The following is a 20,269-nucleotide window of genomic DNA, read 5'->3' on the forward strand; positions in this document are numbered from 1 at the left end:
ATATATATATATATATATATAAATGGCAGCAGGCTTCACCATTCACAAGCCTGCACATGCACTGTACACCTAAACGTTTGGCAATGTTAAAGCAAGGCAGATGGAACAATTATAGCATGCCCGTTGATTGCAAGGGCTGGGAGTCCCCTGTCTGCAAGCAGTCCCAGTGTGAGCTGCAGTGACCAGTGCAGTGGCCATCAGGTGGGAAGGGGGAAGGCATGAAGGGAAGCAGAGTGACCGGGGATTTGCTGGCCAAGTTGTTTAGCCATGGGGCAAAGTGTAAGGAATTGAGTGAGCCCATCAGTGGCTTTTTGACACTCCAGCACTGCCAAGCCTTCTCTGCACAAGCATTACAGGCAGCCAGCTATTTTAAATTTCTATCCTGCCTACGCATGTCAGCAATGACCACCACCATAAAAATGTTTCCAAAAGCCATATTAACTAGCACAATTTAAAATCCTTTCCTGCTCTGCCTTTTAGGTATATTGTGAAGTGGACCTCAAGCGGCAATCCCTGGCTCAGGCCAACACAGACTTAATCATGGCAGCAGAAAAACTTGATGCTATTAGGAAGAAACTCCGTGTAAGTCTTATTGTCTTCACCCTAAATAGGGTCCCTTCACAAACAGTGCATCATTGCTTCTGTATTACTTTTAAAAAGTCATTTATAGGAATTGCGTGGAGATAAGCGGGTTTCCAGTCTGAATTGTTGTTTGCTGTTTTCCATGCTGCTGAATACACTGGGAGAGCAGGTTTGGGGTGGGGTGGGGAAAACAATATTGCTGCTGTCTTTTCTGACTTAAACTGCTTCTTCACCCAGTCATTAGGGTAGCAATCCAAAGAATACAATCTGCTGGGAGTAAGTTCCATTGAAATCAGTGAAAGCTACTTTTGAGCAGACTTGTATGGGATTATACTGTAGGAGTGAAGCAGAGGTGGGTGGCCTTTCTCCCTGCTATTTACGGGGCATGCTTCTAGGACCAGTATAGTAGTGGTGCGCTGCTACTGCTGTTGGGTGTTTTATTTTGTTTTATTTGTTTTATATTATAGCACAATCTCATTCTGATTTGACGTAGTGGTTAGTAAATGATTAAAACCTCATTCACAACAGGTAGTGAGACAGCAAACCTGAGCTAGATCCTATTTCACTGATCAGGAATAATGAAATACTGTTAACCTTTTGGACTTTTTCAGAGTTACAAGGCTAGTTATAAAAACAAGGTATAAAATCCACCTGTAGGTGAACATTTGATTCTATTGATGATTTGACAATTTAAGTTCAAACAGGAATATGAAATACTAGGAAACAATGAACATTTGAACTCAAAATGTTCCGGGTTTTTTCCCCTCAATTCCAAAAGATGGCTTCTGAATAGAGATATTGATTTTCTAGCATTTGTCCAATAACCCACAGAAATGGGCCTGGTCATTCAACTGGAATGCTAGCTCTAATTCAAGGACTTTTACTCACATATGTTTTCCTGTTGTTTTTCAGTTTTATCATTTCTGAGGAATTCTGTGTGTGTGCATGTGCAAGAAAGAGAGGCAGGGAGGGAGGGAGAGAAGTGAGTGACTAATGCACATTGCTTTTCCCTTTAATATAACTCTCATTTATGGTTCTTTACTTATATTTGTTTGCTTTTAATCAGCAGTTATTTCTGCAAGTGTGCTAACCAGTAAGCTACTGTATTCCCACATGGTGCTGATGGAGGAACTTCTGGTTTCTAGTGCAACTTCCTGATGGTTTTTGGTATCCCCTCCTCCCTCCATTCCCAAAACAGCAGCCAGCAGTTCCAAGCTCCAAGCTGCTCCCCTGCCACCGCTAGTGAAGCCCTTTCCTGGGCTTCCTATGCCCACTGCTCATCTGGGAGGTCAGAGCAGTGGCGCAGTCCTGTATTGATGCCTCCCTGTGATAAAAGGAGTTAGGTGCATGTGCAGGAAAGGAAGGCATCTCTCTTTCAGAGCTTCCCAGCATGTGTATGCAAATGTTTAAAAATTCATGTTTGCTACTTGATGTTAACCGTTTACATGGAAACACATCTTTGCCCATTTGTCTGGATTTTTAATTCAGTTGAAGCTGGCTGAATAGTTTTTGTTACTGTTCAGTGTATTCTGCCATCAGAACTGGGTTCAATGGAGCTGACTTCTTCTTGGTAAACAGAGGATTGAGGTTATGTCCTATAAACTCAGTTGTGAGATTGCATGACCATTTTCTGTTTATCCTAAACATCTCTGTTTCATGAAGGAGTATTAAAGCTAAACCCTGCTGAGAACAGGGAAAATAAATAACAGGAACTAAATAAAAAGAACGCATCAAAGAATTCTCCTTGGGGATATGGCAACAAAGCTTGACATTATGTGCTCCCATACTTCTGAATTCACTACTGTAACATTGCATTGCATTTATGACCCACCCTACTGGCAGAGCTCTGTGGGTATATAAGGGAACAATCATGTACAAATCTTGCCACAAACTAAGCATTGTACTGAAGGTCTCCTCACCAGAAAAATGACCAGGTACAAACTTGATTGGCTTCAACAAGCTTGCCCCCTCAAGAACTTATTTTCGGCGTGCCATCTTGCAGCTCCCTTTTTTTTAAGATTAGGAGAACAGCCACAGGTATTTTCTTTATGTGCCGAGTACATCTTTGCCACAGAGTGCTGTGACCATCACAGTTAGAGACTTGTTTCCAATGAATCAGACTTGAGGTTGAGAACCTGTGGTCCTCCAGATGTTGTTGCACCCCAGTTCCCATGGCCAGTGGTCAGGGTGGTGAGATGATCGCTCAGCACCATCTGAAGGGTCTCAGATTCCTAGGCATGGATTAGACTAATCCAGCAGTCCAGATGTGCTGGTCCTTAATTCCTATCTAACAACACCCGTTAACTAAAAATGACAAGAACTTCCATGTTCAGAAGCTGAACAGTCAGATTACCAGATACAAAAGACAAACTTAAAGTGGTTCTCATCATCCTGTGTTTACAAGTTTGCTGCTGTTGTTGGTTTGTTAATCTAGTATCTTAGCTGCAATAGCCACTGTTGGAACCAGAGCCCTGAGCAAGATCTGCCAAGGCATTTCCTAACTCTAGAGATTCCCTTTTCTTCCTGCTCTGACAGCAGATCTGAAAAGGGAGCTTCTTCTGTCCGACAAATCGCCGACAAATGGGCAGCAATTTGCAGTCTTTTGCTGTATCTGCATAGTTCTATGCCTGTTTGCTACTTACCAGAAATGCATTAGAGTAATGGATCTTCCAAAGAGATGCAGTTAATGCTATATATTATACTGTGAGGGGTTATCACCGTGTACAGGTTGCTTGTTAGTTCTGTGTCCTAAAAGAACGTGAGAATATATAATTGTCAAGGATCATAATTGCAGAAATAGGCATATTGCACTGAAAGAAAGTTTCCCTCCTCCTCCTCCTCCTCCTCCTCCTCCTCAGCTGGGTTTTTTGATGAACAATGATTTGCTGAAAAATCCCAACAAAACAGTTTACACCAACACTCCATTTCACAGAAGGGATGGTGGCATTTTATTATTGTTTTTTGCAGAACAGAGGTTTACTCTTTTCTTCCCCTGCAAATTAAAAACTCTGCTGGCATTTGAAGGCTTTCATCTGCTCCATTTTCAGAGAAGGTGGATACAGAGCATTTTCTCCATTATTGCTAGGTTGATTGTTATATCGTAGCATTGCATGTTACTACCTTCGTGCTGGCTGGCGAACAGGAGAAGTCCCAGGTAGGTTTAAAGAAAGCAGAAATGACCAGCAGGCAGCAATAACACAAGGGATTCCTATCACAGTGGCTCAGAATCCTGCAGCACAACACAAACAGTTCTTTTGCATAATGACATGAGGTTGGGGGGGCTGTTAATAACGGTTATCTTTCAGTAACGTAGCAACAGCCAAATCCTTGAAAAGAGGAAGTTTTCATTTATACAGCATTTCATTTAGACATTGAAATTTGGTATAATGTACAGTATGGAACAAGTTTTGAAAGGAAGCTAATGATTAAGAAGAAATGCAGTGGGCATTTAATAAGTGGAAGGAACTGCAAGATAATTAACTGGCATGCATAAAGATTCATGCTTTATACCAAATTTTTAATTTTGCACATAAATGTGCCTGATGTAGGCAGCATTTAATCACCTAGCTGACAGGAGTAACTACTTTCATTTAACCTTGACTGAAGATCATGAATTCTAACAGGTTTAATTGGATACATCATTTAACAGAATGAACAGAGCAAATTTTTCTCAATTCATAGGTTCTGATTGACATGCACCAGCAATAAGGCGTTGCACAATTAAAGCTGATCTGTATTCCTGGCCTGGGCACCAATTGCCATAGTGATGTGACACTGTTTGATCACTGTGGCACTGAAACTATACTGAATTTCCCCTTGTTTTGAAAAGGGCAATGCTTTAAAAGAGGGAGAGAGAGAGATTTTGGCACTTAAAAAAATTAATCACATTGATATGCACAAACTGCAAGGGAAGGGACATGTCTTATTGGTAATTTGGTAAAAGGAAGAAAAACTAGTGCAATATGCTAACAGAGCAATCCATACATGTCTACCCCAAAGTAAATCCTATTGAATTCAACAAGGCTTACTTCCAAGTAAATAGGCATAGTGCTACAGGCTTAATTTTTTGTTTGTTTGTTGTTTTGGAATACAACTCCCAGCATTCCTAACTATTGACTATGCTGACTCAGGTTGATGGGAACTGAAGCCCAATGCATCTCTAAGGTACCAGGTTGGGGCAGGCTGATATAAAGGATATATCTTACAGAAAATCCCCAAATCATTTGTATATGTAAACTTAAGAATATAATGTTTTGCAATACAAAACAAAAGCCCAAATCCTTTGTTTTCCTTTCTTTACCCTAAATAGCTCCATGTTGTTTCCACCTCTTGTTGAGGATTGTGATTTAGGAGGGTAACTGGGCTGCAAGAAGCTTCTAGGTTGGCTGTGACTCTATACACTCTGGTGTGAAGTTAGTCCCACTGAACTTACTAACAGATTAGAAGGTAAGAAGAACCATGCTGGATCAGACTAAAGGCCTTTCCTGCCAGAGGCTTGTGGGAAGCCACAAATCGGACATGAGAGCAATGGCTCTCTTCCATTCCTGTTACCCAGTAGCTGTTTACACAAGAGTACTGCCTACAGAGTGCTGCATTATTGCTTGTGTTGGCCAGGGCTGAGTCCAGAAGGAGACAAGAGGCAATGGGAAGCAAAGTCCCAATTTTGGTGTGAAGCAAGAGGGCAGTGCCAAATGGTCATAAACAAGTGTGTTTCTTCTCGCTTATAGCACTAGCCACTGGTGTCCTTTTGAGCAAGCCATGCACCTCTGCTATCCAGTTCTCTGATTTCAAAAGCAGTACATCCTCTCTTCCACCTCAAGTACATATCTTGCCCAACTTTCCATTTTATGGAGGAGAAGTCAAGCAGAGCAAATATTTCAAAGAAACCTCAGAGAGGACAGGGGATAAGCAGTCTCCAAGATGGAGTTGCATACATTTTCTTTGCCCATATTTCATACTATGAAATCTTTAGAAAATTGCTTAGGTAAGTTAATGCTGCCCCCAGGCAAATTTCAGGTCCCTAAACAGCTCTTTCTCACCAACCCACCTGAGGTTTTGCTGCTTCTGGCAGCATTCCACAGGTCATATTTTTTTACTTAGACGAACTCAAACTCTTCCTCCCACTCATTAATCACCAGAAAGATTTTCTACATCTTTTCCTACTTTATACACATGGAAATTGCTTTAGGGCAAGGTTCTAGAGTGAAAAATATAAAATCATTCCCCAGCCGCAGGACCTAGAATATATATTAACCAGAAATAACCCCAATTTCTCTTGTCCCCAGTAAGGACTGAAAGACACTGGCCTTGTCAAACTCTTACATGCACATACTTTTGTTACTGCTTTATAGGTTTATAAAATTAATTGCAGCGATCTTCATGAATTACTGACCGTTTGTTTTTCTTATCTGGATAGCTGAATTAAAAAGCAGAGGGATGGAGGCAAATGCCTGCAAAAAAAATTGAATGCTGCGCAATATTTTTAAAGTTCTTCTGTGAAATGCTACAAGCCAACATTTCCGGATCCCGTAGGCCGCTGTGCACAGTTTTGCTCCTGCTCCACTCTGCCCCGGTGCTGCCGAATTATTCAGGAATGAATTGTTTGCCCAGAGTCCTCCAGGGGTGCACGCGGGACCCGGGGCCATCTGCTTGTCCTTGCAGACAAACCCTTCTTTGACTTCCCTCCGTAGGTGATGACCGGATTCAAAGCCGAGAAGGGCTGCAGGATTCTGACTGCATCGCTTGATTTTGCCAAACATCAATCTTGATAGCATAGCATTGTAGAGGATAAACCACTCCGGGCATTTCTGGGTGTTCCTTCTATGTCAGCTTGGCTCTCCCCCTTCCTTCTTTTTCTCTCTGTGCTTTGTTTAAAGGAGCACGTCGGCAGCCAGTCACTGGAGCAGTGTGGCACATGTGAATGCTGATAGCCAGAGGGCCCTTGGCAGCCTATGTGACTTTCTTCCAGCTTAAATGCCTGGTACACCCTGTTCCAGGAGCAGTGCGGGGATAAGAACTGACCCTCTTGGAAAATAAGCCCAAATTGTGTTGTGTGAATGCGGTCCCTCCCATGACTTTTAATGAATGACAGGTTGTGGACATGGTAGTAAAAGAATGGAAATATTACTGTACTATTACTGCTATTACTGTACTAAGCTAATTTACCGGGGTGGGGGGTGATTGTGTGAATGGAACACCTGAATGTTTCTAAGGCCAATTGTGTTTATGTCTTTTTCTCAGCTGTATAATTTAACACCCCATAATATAAAAAAAAGACAGCAGCTGACATATTTGTTGCTGGTCCCTACAATGTCTAGACTTGTTTCTTACTGTTTTTATTTGAAGGAACTAGACACAGACCTGGCTGCCTTCACCACCGCCTTTGAAAGGGCTACAGCTGACAAAATCCGCTGCCAGGAAGAAGTGAATAGAACTAACAAGACTATTGAGCTGGCCAACAGATTAGTGAAAGGTCTGGAGGTGAGGTCCTACAGGGCAGGCTAATGAAGCAGCCTAGAGAAAGCATGTCTTTGTTATACACTAGTGATCTGACAATAACACAGGCACTTAGCAAAGAACCTGATGAGCTGAAAAAAATTATGTCATTATCATTCATTTTTTTCCATAAAGGAAATGTGTTTCTGACCTTTACATTTTCTTACATTTTGCCTCTCTGCTGTATATATTAACTGCAAGATTACCTACTAACTAACATGTCCAGGAACATTAAAAGAAAGAGGAATGGTGACCATTGGGTACTGGCAACAGACATGATTTTTAAGATACTCTTAAGTTTGAAATGCTCTGAGTCAACAATGGAGCATTTCTTACGATAGCTGCCCTTGGCCAGGTTGTAGAACGCTGTGATTTGTGTTAGTTGCTTAAGCAATGTGATAATTCTCTAATTGTTTTCACTGAGATGAGCAATGCATATATTAATCCAAAAATAGATAATGGCAATGTGTTAGTAATTTTAAAAAATCTAAAAAGAGAGAGGTCAATACTTGAATAGATCATAAAGCCAAGATTCTGCTCCTTAGCTTTTGAAAATGGTCCGGAAACTTCAGCAGATCCAAAACAGGGCAGCAAGACTGTTAATGGGAACTAGCTCATAAGAACATATTATGCCATCCTCTTCCAGTTGCTTCAGCTGCCAGTTGAAGGCTGGGCCTGATTCAAAGTGCTACCACTAATATCCAAAGCCCTAAATGGCTTGTGGCCACGCTGTCTGAAGGATCGCTTCTTCCCATATGTACCTACATGGACCCTGAGGTCATCATCAGTGTTTCTTCTCCAGGACTCCCTTCCAAAGGAAGTAAAGCAAGTAACTGTTAGGAGAAGAGCCTTTTCGGTTGTGGCACCCTGAGTGTAGAATGAACTCCTCAAAGAGGTGTGCCTGGCACCTACTTTGTATTCTTTTCAGTGCTGGGTGAAGGCCTTTTTATTCTCCCAGCATTTTAACAGTTTGCCTTCTTAACTTCGTCTTTTAATACCACATTATTCTGTGCTTCTATGCTGGTTCTTTTTAAAGAAGTTAATTTTTTAAATCATTTGTTAACCACCCAGAGACCTTCAACAATTGAGCAGTATAAAAATGAAATAAATATAGAAATAATCCCAGAGATTGTGATTAGCATCAATCCCAGAAATTCACCTTGGAGTGTTGATATGCAGAAGAAAGTCTAGGTCCTGTAAAATGCCATTTCTGGAAGGGATCTTTTGATTCCATGAGCAGAGCTTCACTCACTGGCAAGGGGGCTTTTGGCTCCTGTGAATGCAAGTGGGAGAGTCCATGTTTATAAATGTCCCCTGTTTGCTGAGAAATATGCTCTGGAGATTGGAGGATCCTCTAAGGCGCATCAGGAGGTGCTGTGGGGGCTGTAAGAAAAGGAAGGACAGGCAGAAGCCACTGGACTGAAAGCTCTTCCAGTCATGAATGAAAGGATATCTTTTGCTCGAACCCATTGCTTTTGGCTTACATAAAATCAGTTTTTAAATGTATCATGTTGCACATTTTTGCCTTAAGTTAGTCATTCATAGCTTAGTGACATCTAGGTTATATTATTGCAGTTCACTATATGTGGGATACCACCTGAAGATGTTCTAAAAGCTGTATCTGGTAAAGAATGCAACTACCAGTTTTTTGATAGATATAAGCCAGCATGGTCATATTATGAGTATTTTTAAAAATTAAATAGGATCTGGTTTCAGTCTAAACTCAAAGTCCTAAATCATCTAATACCTTAGATAGAATTGTTTCTCTTATAACACACTAGCCCCCAATTTTGGATGATCTAGTAATGTCCTGTTCCAATTTCCACCTTTTCTGGATACTAGATTTTCATCAAGTAGGAGCAGGGCTTTCTCTGTGCTGGCCCCTGGGGCTCTAAAATGCACCTCCTAGGAGGCCTGTTTCTCCTTTTTCCTTGCCTTCTTGTGGAAACAGGTGCAAACTTTGCTTGTTTTTTTTAATTCCACTGAGCGTTTAATGCAGGGTGTTATCTCAAGGTGGAATCTTCTGAGAACACTAAATGGCACCTGAGCTTCTTTTCCTATTTTAATGGACAATTTGATAGTTATCTTAAGTACCTCTTACGAATTAACCTGTGATCCTCACATTTTAGTCTGAGAATGTACGATGGGCTCAATCAATAGCACAATACCATGAACAAGAGAAGACGCTGTGTGGAGATGTGCTTCTAACTGCAGCTTTTATTTCATACGCCGGGCCATTTGCAAAACGGTACCGACATGAGCTAGTCCAAAACCTGTGGCTGCCCTTTTTGAGAAGCCAGGAGGTAATAAGCTAACTTATCTTTCACTGTTTTGAGGAGTTATTTTTAAAAAATACTCATTATTTAGAAGATATACCAATGCTCTGTATATGATAGAGAGTCCATGAAAACCTGTATGTTACCAGTATGTAAGCAAAATATTTCATTGGGTGATGCTTGCTTTTAATTGTATCTATGTGAACAGATTGTATCCTTCCAAATAGTTCAGTGTTCATTCAGATGCTGACATGCATCTACATTTAAACATGGCAGCCCCTGCTGTTCTCTGTAGCATTTGCAGCCAGCCTTTGCCCTTGATCCTGCTCATTACAAGCTCATCCATCCCCAACTATATATACTGAACTAGCAGAACTTTAAAAAACAATTTACTCTTAAATAAACTTCTTGCACATGCAGCAACTGAGACATTCTATCATCCTGCAAGGTTATTTGTTTTTTTAAATGTTTTATTTGAAATTATAATCCTAAAAAGCAAAAAGAAACTACAAACAACATCCATCATCAAAAAACATTGAGCCCGCTGGGTCAGCCCGCACACCCTTCTTTTTCCATTTATGATAACTTAAAAACATATTTAAATCTATGCAAAGTCCCATTTCTCTAGCCAATAATAAAAAGAGTCCCAAGTTTGATAGAAGTCAAGGTTATTTGTTTAAATACTTAAGAAATGCCCCCCTTGGTATTTTTTGCAGGGCTGGCGCCCCTCCTATTGAATTTGCTGGCAAGGAAGCAGCAAAAACTGGGGATTTTGCAAGGACACAAGGCAGGGGGTTGGGACCTTGATCTCTAAAAGATTGGTTCTAGATATTCCATGACGACTGAAACTAAAGCTGGTCCTTCTCCTCAGAGCATGGAGAATGACAGTTTGCAACAGAGAAGCTGTGGGCAGAGAGAAGATGTTTAAGCTTTCCCTGCTCACTGCTCCCCAAACTCTCCTTCCCATTACATTTCCTTCAGGGAGCGTCCAGAAAATTATTTAGAAGTATCTGGTAAGGGCACAATTCCTGTTCAGCCATTTGATTGTGGTACAAACAAACACCTTCAGGGACTGATCTTGGTTAGTGCCGTGTGAGCTCCTACTTCACTGCTTGAGGGATTGTGCTTGCTTAGAGTGGCTATGTTTGGACATCACAATAACCACCACTCATCAAAACAATGAGTCTAGGCTAACTCCGTGCCTCTCTTCTCGCAACAAGCAGTTTTGAAATCCCCTTGCAGGCATCTAGGCTCCCATATGCAGGCTTAGCAACCTGGGAAACAGAGGTTCTTAACACACAGGATTTCGAGAGAAGTTTGTGTGCATGCAAGAGTGTGCATAAACAGCCTCCAAGCAAAAGTGACCCTCGCGTGCATGGCACCCAGGGTGCGGAGCAGCCAGCGACAGCGGCTGCATATGGGGTGTCATTGGTATTGAGTACGGAACTCAAGTATAGCTCCAGTAAAGCCATTTAAGATTCTGCTTTAAGGTTATGATCTAATATAGCGCAATTTCTATAAAGCTTTGTGCCTTGTTATGCCAGGAACTCAGTGCAGAGAACACACCAAGTCTATGAGCGCTCTGGGTGATCCTGCTACATCCCCCCCCCCCCCGACACTTCAACTTTCCTCACACTATAGACATGAGTGGTGATGTGTTGTCATTGGGAAGAGACAGTGGAACTAGTCATTTTTAAGTTAACCTTTATTATTTTAGGTCCCCATTGCAGTGACTGAAGGTCTTGATCCAATCTCTGTGCTGACGGATGATGCAACAATTGCTAAATGGAACAATGAAGGCTTGCCTAGTGATGCCATGTCCACACAAAACGCCACTATTCTCACAAACTGTGAACGCTGGCCTGTATTGATTGACCCCCAGCACCAGGGGATCAAATGGATAAAAAGCAGATACGGCTCCGGCTTGAAAGTCATCCATTTGGGTCAGAAAGGGTAAGCACTCATTGGCAACCACGGCTATTAACAGGAATAAAAACGTTGGGTGTGGAGCGACTGCAGTCGCATGTGCTGGCTTGTTTTACACCAGGCTTGTCACTTGCATTGCAGTCGAGGAAACCAATACATCTGAGCAAAACGCTGAGTGGAAAAAACCCTCAGGGGACAGTTGTGCTTTTCCTGCCTGGCCTGTACCTTCTTCCTACTCTTTCAGCTCTTGTTAAGTTGTAGTTCTACGCTCACTGATCCGGGAGTAAGTCAGACAGAGAACGATGGGGACACAGAGACCAAGAGAGAACTGCACTGTTGGTTTCTCTGTGGATTTTGCAGGTATGTGCATATCCTGGAAGAGGCTGTTATTGCTGGAGATTCTGTTTTAATAGAAAACTTCGAGGAGACCTTTGATGCTGTGCTTGACCCTCTTCTTGGGAAACATCTGCTAAAGAAGGGAAGGTAATGCTGTTTGTTTATATGCATGTCTTCCTCCAAAATGCCTGTTTCACAGGTCTTTGCTTCTTCTCATTACATTCTCATCTTTCCCTGGTTCATAAGAACAGGTTCAGTGCCCTCAAAGGTAAGGCTGTAACCTACAGTTGTTGGTGAGGTGGAAAGCCAAGAGTCCCCACACAAGAAAAGAAAACACAGACACACAATGGAATGGAGGTGTGTTGCAGAAATGGTTTGGTGCTACTCCAACTCATTCTAAGGGATTGAGAAGCCCTTCAAAAGTCTGTTCTTAGAGATGAGGGCGGCTGGTGTCCCTTCTTTGGAACCCATAAAATATAAGCAGAACTGAATGGGGTGTGGGAGGAAACATCACCGAAGAAGCTGACTTCCTCTTGAAATGACCTTTACAGGCATACCTTGTTTTATTGCACTTACCTTAATTGCGCTTTGCAGATATTGTTTTTTACAAATGAAAGGTTTGTGGCAACCCTTCAAACAAGCCTCTTTTTCCAATAGCATTTGCTCACTTTGTGTCTCTGTGTCACATTTTGGTAATTCTCACAATATTTCAAATTTTTTCATCACAGTTACTGTATATTTGTTATGGTGATCTGTGATCTTTGATGTTATTGTAATTGTTTTGGGGCACCACAAACTGGCCACATATAAGACAGTGAACTTAAAACTTATGGGGTTTTTAGACATAATGCGATTGCCCAGGTAATCGACTGACAACAGTATAGCACTTTTATGTGCACAGAGACACCAAAGACAATGTGTGACTCACTTTATTGTGATAATCGCTTTATTGCAGGGGTTGGACCTGAACCCATAGTATCTCTGGGGTATGCCTGAACTTCTACAGCTTTCTGCTCTTGTTCTGGCTTCTCTAGACTTTTCTTTTAATTCATTCAGTTGCTTTATATCCTGCATTTCTACCAAGAAGTGGCATTCTAGTCATCTAAAAGTAAAATAAAGATTAAAAAACAAATCTTAATTAAAATATAACACCTAAGCTAAAACACAATAGATGAAATAAACAATAGAAGAAATCAGTGTATATGCCAAAGGCCTAGGTGAACAAAAACACCTTAGGGCACAATCCTATGCATGTTTAGACAAAAATGGTCTACAACTCCCAGCTGGCTGGAGCATGCTGGGTGTTGTGGGCATTTCTGCTGTCTAAACTTCCATAGCATTCCACCTTTAGTCTACCATTAGAAAGCCAACTGAGAATTCCAGAGCTTGGGAGCAGACACGGAAAAGGTCCCTGATGCTTAAACAATACTTAAAGTGCCATTGTTGTGCAAATCAGTGTAGGGCTAAACAAAGGGCTATATTAATTAAATATGTAGTATACAGCTGATTTTCACTGTGTTTTTTTTTTACTTCAGAAGTCCTGGATGTGGACTAACACATGCAGAAGAGGGTTCACTTACTAAAATTGCCCCTTACTAAAATTGCCTTTTTCCTTACTAAAATTGCCCCTTCTTCATGCAGAGACTAAAATTGGGACAACCCCCCCCCCAAAAAAAAACCTAATCCTTGGCGACAAGAGAGGGTTTTGTCTTTTCTTTTGTTAGCCTCTGCTTGGAACAGACAAATTTAGGGGGAAAGGGAGATGGGCAGGAAGGTTTAATCCCGTCATATGAATGCACTTACTCTGAGGTGAAAAAGAAAGCAAGGATCAACTGCACTGTATGTATTTAAGGTAGTATGTAGTTTAGCCTTCACTTGTGTATGATTCAGAACAGTCTCTATTTTATCTATAAAATTTGTTCCCTGCCTTTTTCTACAACAGCTTTCCGTAACAAAACTCAATAAAATGCCATAAATACAATGAGCCCAACACTAACATAACAAATAAAACGGCTATATGGACACATACAGCACGTAAAAGTAGCCAGTTCCATAGAATGTCTGTAAGTTATTTGGCTTCATTGCTGGACTGTCATAGTTTCAACCACTGTCAAAACTACAAGTATTTGAGTGAAAACTTGGTTCAGTTTGCATTTTGATAAGAACTTCCAGAATTCACAGCATTATTCGACTATTTGAGGTTTAAAAAAAAAAATGTGAAAGAAACAAAGACTTACAAAGTTGTTCATCTCTAGGAAACCGTTCTTTGTTCCCAACATGCCACACGCACATTTGACAGGCACAGCTTTCATGCGGTGTTGCACCCGCTGCATCCTTAGAAATGAATCATGCAACCAGGCCTATGCCTGTATCATTCATTGGCCTTTACTGAATAAACAAACAAGCATTTCAATCACTATGTTTAAAGGCCTGGAGAATATGTCAGATGTGATGAGTCATTGCCCACACGGCCCAATATATTTTACATGAGAACTTGTGGAATAGCAGCCCAACACCTGGAGGCCTGTTCTAAGGATAAGTGAAGGAGTTGGGGGACGTGTAGGTATGCTTTTCCCAGTATGCCATTTCCCTGATTCTCCCACTAGTTTTCTCACATTTGTTTCCTTGTATTTAAACCTGAATGGGTCCCACTGCTTAGACCACAATTGGACTGCAAAGGGTTACATGCCTGCTTCCTATACTATTTCTGCACTTGAAATTAGCCTAGTTGGACATGAGTAGCTTGCAATACATATATGCATAACGTATATAAGGAGGAGCAGTGTTCTAGTTTACAGAGGACAGTCCTCTGTTTGAAGGGAACCTCTTTGATAAGCAGACCTGCACAAGTTTGGTTTAAAGTTGAAAAGTGCTAAGAAGGGAGAGCCTTGGCGGGGCCTTGAAGATGCCTTGAAGAGTGAGCACCAAGAGCTCAGACATGGCTCATCTGGCCATAGCAATCCCCACTGTGGTGAGATGCATTGGATTTTTATTCAGATTACAGCAATTATTGGTACATTTGTACATATTAGTATATACAAATGTTATGGAAATTTGTGGTCTCTCTTGTCCTTTTTCTGGCAATGTGTAAGCCTATGCGTAATTGGTCCTAATTTCACTTGTTAATACTATACAACAAAGGAAATTACCTGCTTTGCTAGTATCACATGCTTTGCACATAACTAAAGCTGATCTTGCCTGATACTTGGCACGAGGATTCACTGTGGCCAAATGTTTGCACTTTTATGCCTCATTGATTGCAATCAGAAAATGTTAGATATGTGCTTAACCCCCACATAGAAACCAATAAGATTTTAAAAGACTTAATGCTGGTGGGAACATTCCATTACTATCTAGAAAGAAATATTGGTACAGGGGTGTGGTGGATGCTTTTATTTCATGTCAGCTTATCCTGACAAAGAAATTGCAAGGTATATTTGTACTGGCTTTCCTGTTCCTGAAAGTTTGCTCCAATTACTGAGTTTAAAAACAAAGCTAAGACAGCTAAAGCAAGCATCAAAGCTTATCCGAGCCTAGTTGCCCACAATTCCAATGATAGTTTTTCGAGCTCCTTTCTCACTTTGTGACCTTAATTTCCCACCTAAGTCCAAATCTTGTTTGCGAGTTTGGGTGCCTGCTGGGTCCATCTTTTGAGTGGCATCTTCACACCAGCTGAACCCTCTTTATGCTGACTATTGATCCACTGTCTTGACATGAAAAAGGTATCTTTAATTTCTTGCTCCCTTGGGAGCATCTGATTTCAACATGGGATTTTGTGGCCTGTTGTGACTTATTACATTTTCATTGCAATTCTGAATTTGAATGAATGCTGAAATCTTTATTGTTTCAGCTGAAGTTCTCCCTTGTTTTAATTAATTATAAAACTGGGTAACTTTTCCATTTGTCCTCCTCCTCCATCACAAAATAGGCTTCTTTTCATAAAAATACACTTCTAACGTGAATATTGCTGCAGTCTTTCACACAGTTGCTGGTGAATTAAGCCTCCCTAAACACAGTTCTTTGCAAAAGAGTGTCACTTCGCATGCTTTTCCTTTAACAGGTATATCAGGGTTGGAGATAAGGAGTGCAAATTTCACCCAAAATTCCAGCTCATCCTCCACACAAAACTGGCTAAACCTAAGTATAGACCAGAAATCCAGGCCCAGACTACATTGATCAATTTTAGAGTTACGCAAGATGGTTTAGAGGATCAGCTGTTGGCAGATGTTGTCAACATGGAAAGACCAGATCTGGAACACTTCAAGGTGTGTAAATGGGTGGAAGCAAATGCCTCCACATCTGTCTTCTTGTTCATGCATCTTTCTGATACAAGGTTTTGTTTTGCCTTTTTGAGGCTCACTTTATTTATTTGCATTGTTTTCTTTCTTGGGTCACAGCTGGATTACCTTGAGTTCACCCTTCACCCTACTGAACTGTTCTTTCTGAGTTTAAAAACAAAACCACCCCCTACAACCTGCATTGTTTTAGACTGAAAATACCACAGCTGCCACAGAAGTAATTATGCTAAAACATAAGACATAAGTCTGGATGTTCAGCTCAGCCTTATTGGGGTTGATGCTAAATTCTATACCTGATATTTAGCTAATCTTTCTCTGGTTTTAATATTCAGAAAAAGCCATACTTTACATCTTTACACCTGTTTTATATTAATCCATTTCTTAATTACCAAACTCTAAAAATAAGGGCTATAATAAAGTCTTGGGAGATCAGCAAGTTTAGAAGTTCAGTGATGCGTACTTCCTATATTAATGGTGCTTGAATTATAGGTTTGCAACCTTACCATTTTCATTTCAGTCTGAACTCACAAAGCAGCAAAATTATTTTAAAATTGAGTTGAAAATGCTTGAAGATGAATTACTGACACGCCTTTCAGCTGCCGAGAGTAATTTCCTTGGGGATACCCTCCTGGTTGAGAGGCTGGAAACAACAAAACACACAGCAGCAGAAATAGAAATTAAGGTAAAGTTACAGAAATGAAGAAATGGTAGCATACAGAAACAATGATAACATAATAACGTGAAAGTAACTCTCTTTTAAAATCTAAAACAAAGCTATTTCTTTTTACCAGTTGCTTCTCAGCTTGTATCTAATTCTTGCTGTTTTCTACTGGAATTTAATAAAAATGGTTATCTACAATAATTGTATTAGAATATGTACAAGATACTCTGCATAGCAAGCACTGTACAGTATATTTTCTATGCAGATTATGATGTAATGATAGCTTTTAGTCATAAATATTTTTAAATCCTTCAGCATAAAAACAAAGAGACTTTGGAACTGATGTGGGCATTTAGTTCTTTCTGTTCTTTTTATACTTCATATATAACTTTCAGTTGAAAAATAAGGTTTTGAGGCTTGTTTTTTAATTTCTTCCTATTATTTCCCTTCCTTAGGGTTTTGGTTTTTTTTTTTTTCAGGAAACAATTATGGTGAAACCATACATTACACAAAAGTTGTACATTAGTTGTTGTTAGCCCATAAACGTGGCATGTTAAGTAAAAACACAAGAGGTGAGGAAAAGAATGGATTATCACCATAAAATGCAGGCAAATTGGATGGCTTAAGCGTCTGTTTCTCAATCAAACTGTCAGTACTAGCAGCAATAATATACAACAATGCAAATGCTACAAAATGAGCGACCGCAAATGAACATGAATGCAATAAATGTGTATTTCTAATACCATGCCTCAAAATTAATTTCAGCCACTCTGATGCACATCAGTAGATATTTAGTGCAGTCTGAATGCTTAAGAATAGCAAGATGTAGCTTGAAAATGACTGCAATTTTTTAACCTCTTTGAATTACTTCTCTTACATTACATTAACACTGTCACACAATAACAACAATACATTTGACATTAAAAATAGTGGCATGTTATATCTGTGTAGAAATTGAATGTACTGTATATGGCATTTTCATAGGTTTTATTACCTGATCCTGAAGCACACAGAACCTATCAGTTAATTTTCATTCTTATACTATATTATCTTCTATTTGCAATATAAAAGAATCGGGTAGATTCAGCTGAAGAAGATGACAGAGTATTTATCCAAGCAGAATTAAGGTCCAAAATTATACTTACCTTTGTTTTAAATATATGATCATAACACAATACTTAGATAGATTATATAAATGCTTCCTTTCAGTATTACCTACACTACAATGCACTAAGCAGAAGCCCTCCAAAGGTTTTGTCTACAGCATTCTGGTCAGGGCTGATAGGAGTTGGAGGCCAACACATAAGGTGGTTGGCAAATTTGCCCACCCATGCACTAAGGAATTTGTGTAGTGGCTAAACATCTGGCATTGGTAGGCTGTGCTGCTGAGGAAAGTTCAGAAACATTTTGACTTCTGACACAATGTGGAGTTTTTCTGTACAGAGCTGTTTTTAGCTATATCTACTTTTTGTTTTCCTGTGGAATGGAATTCTGCGCACTCCGTGCCTTTCCATTACATAACCTCTAGGTGGCACCATCATGCAATAGAACTATTAGAGCAATGAAAAGGCATTTTCTTTCACCTTCACAATTAATGCCACATTTTCTCTGCTCTTTAAAAAAATATGTTGAAAGTGCTGCTTACAAAGAGAAACAAAAAAAAAAAAAAAAGGAAGGTCGTGATATCATCTAAAGAACCCATAAACAACCATGAATAGTGAATGATGAGCATTCAACAAATGGCTCAAGTAGAAAAGTTCATTGTCGGCAACCGAATATTCAAAACAACTGAATGAGTGACATACCTTATGGTGTGAGGAGCAACATGAGCATGGTAGGAAAACAGAACACAGGAAAACTCAGTGGGAAGGGTTCCTAGGAGATACAGAAGCTGAGACCCCATGAACCAAGGGTTGGGGCCATCTTGGGAAAGACACAGAGCAGGCAATGGCAGCCAGTTAGATAACCAGGCATGAAGGTGTTTTTACTCTTCCCTTGTGTGCTATTTCTTAAAGGGAAAGCTTGCTTGGTCACTCATCCTTTTTTGCAGCAGCTTCAGGTTTGAGAATGCCTGTAATAAAATTGGCCTCTAGCGAGCTTACTATTTCAGTGGCTCCCTGGTGGAAGCAATGCAGCTTTTTTGTGACTTGAAAATACCTGGTTTGGAAAACAGAGGGCCATACCTGAACCCTGGCAACTACCCAGGTGTTGGGAATGAAAGAGGCTGCTGCTCTTGGTGTGCATTCTGAGGTCAGGCAGATTCAGGCTGCTCAGAGTAGGAGAAGAAAGGGCCCTAAGAACTGGTACTCACAGGCACTGAGATGGGAGCAGCAGAGGAGCTTATCTCAAGGTCACCCTCTCTAGGTGTTCTGGCAGACTCTGAGAATAGCTGGGAGGGGGCAGACATGGCTCTTGACCTCATGGTGTAGTGTCAGGAGAGAAGGGCTAGTCCGCTAGAGGGGTGGCATACAGAGAAGAGCTTTGCCCACCCCCAGAAGGACTCTCTGAGAGAGAAGACCTCAGAAGGAGGGTTCTCAGAAGGCGTGGCTAGACTGGGTCTATGGAACCACTTACTGGAATTACTTTGGAAAGTAATTTTGCAAAGGTATGGCCCGTTGCCCTGAATGTGCCAAGGGGGAAACCTCGTGCCTGACACCATGGATGCCTGGTACTGATCCCTTTTCTAATGCCACCTGATGAACACACTGCTACCTCTGGATACTGCCCAGGACCTGGGTAATGCCTGTTTTTTCTGTTTCCCCATCTCCACCCTGTCAGGCATTTAAGCTTTCAATCCAAATAGGTATAGCAGAAGTCAATAGGGCTCAGCATACCGTACTGAACCCTGAAGTGCCAGGTATGTAGTATGCTTCTGCCTCTTTTTTCATGCCAGTTTACCCCCACTCAGCACTGCTAAGTTCTGAAACTCAGGGCCAACCCTCCCGTGAGGCCATGTGTGGTGGCAGTCCAGCGGCAGATGCTGCAGCTTGGGTGGACAGCAGTGACAGCCCCTTGAGTGCAGGGCCGTCTTCACGCATGGGCCCGATGGGCACTTGCCCCTGGGCCCCATACTAATCTGTGTATGTTAACCCTTGGAAAATTGGAAAACTCCCAAAATCAACAGTAGTTGTAGTTGTCATAGGGGTCCCAGTACACTGCTTTGCCCGGGGCCCATAATGCTGTTAAGACAGCCCTGCTTGGGTGTTCCTTGTAGCCTCCCGGGATGTTCCTGTCTGTTGGAGGACAGAGCTGGGCTCTCCACACAGCCTGCCTGCGTCCTGCATGAGTGGTGTGGTGTGGTGGAGCATGCTGCCCACTGCCCACGGTGCAGGAAGATTCGGCCGCCAGTTGCCTACATCTGCCCATGGATGAGGAGCAGGGAGGCCACTCTGCTGCAGGCCAATCTTACCCTCGCCTTAGGCAGCAAAATTCCTTGGGCCAGTCCATCACAGCAACATCTGAGTTCCTATCCGTAACATGCAGTTTTTGAACCCCTGCAGGTTACAGAAGCGAACATCAACGAAGCAAAGATCAACGAGGCTCGCGAGCATTATCGCCCAGTGGCAGCAAGAGCATCCCTGCTCTACTTCTTCATGGATGAGTTGAAAAAAATCAATCCCATGTATCAGTTCTCACTGAAGGTTACTATTCAGAACATGATCAATAGCTTTGTCCACTGGTGTTTTAATCTATCA

The 20,269-nt window shown here is 41.3% G+C and overlaps 1 protein-coding gene across 1 annotated transcript in view; it reads left to right on the plus strand.

Annotated features, from left to right (window-relative positions):
* The window catches only part of LOC123016996 (dynein axonemal heavy chain 11-like), a 198,224-nt gene that overhangs the window by 144,686 nt on the left and 33,269 nt on the right, over positions 1–20,269 (plus strand). Inside the window, exons 42-49 of the mRNA XM_044417936.1 lie at positions 481–582; positions 6,928–7,062; positions 9,207–9,380; positions 11,071–11,306; positions 11,640–11,762; positions 15,676–15,880; positions 16,431–16,595; positions 20,075–20,215. Coding sequence (XP_044273871.1) covers positions 481–582; positions 6,928–7,062; positions 9,207–9,380; positions 11,071–11,306; positions 11,640–11,762; positions 15,676–15,880; positions 16,431–16,595; positions 20,075–20,215 — 1,281 coding nt within the window. The remainder of the gene's footprint in view (positions 1–480; positions 583–6,927; positions 7,063–9,206; positions 9,381–11,070; positions 11,307–11,639; positions 11,763–15,675; positions 15,881–16,430; positions 16,596–20,074; positions 20,216–20,269) is intronic.

Source organism: Varanus komodoensis, unplaced genomic scaffold, assembly GCF_004798865.1.
Source record: "Varanus komodoensis strain SLA01 unplaced genomic scaffold, ASM479886v1 scaffold9, whole genome shotgun sequence".
NCBI lineage: Eukaryota > Metazoa > Chordata > Lepidosauria > Squamata > Varanidae > Varanus > Varanus komodoensis.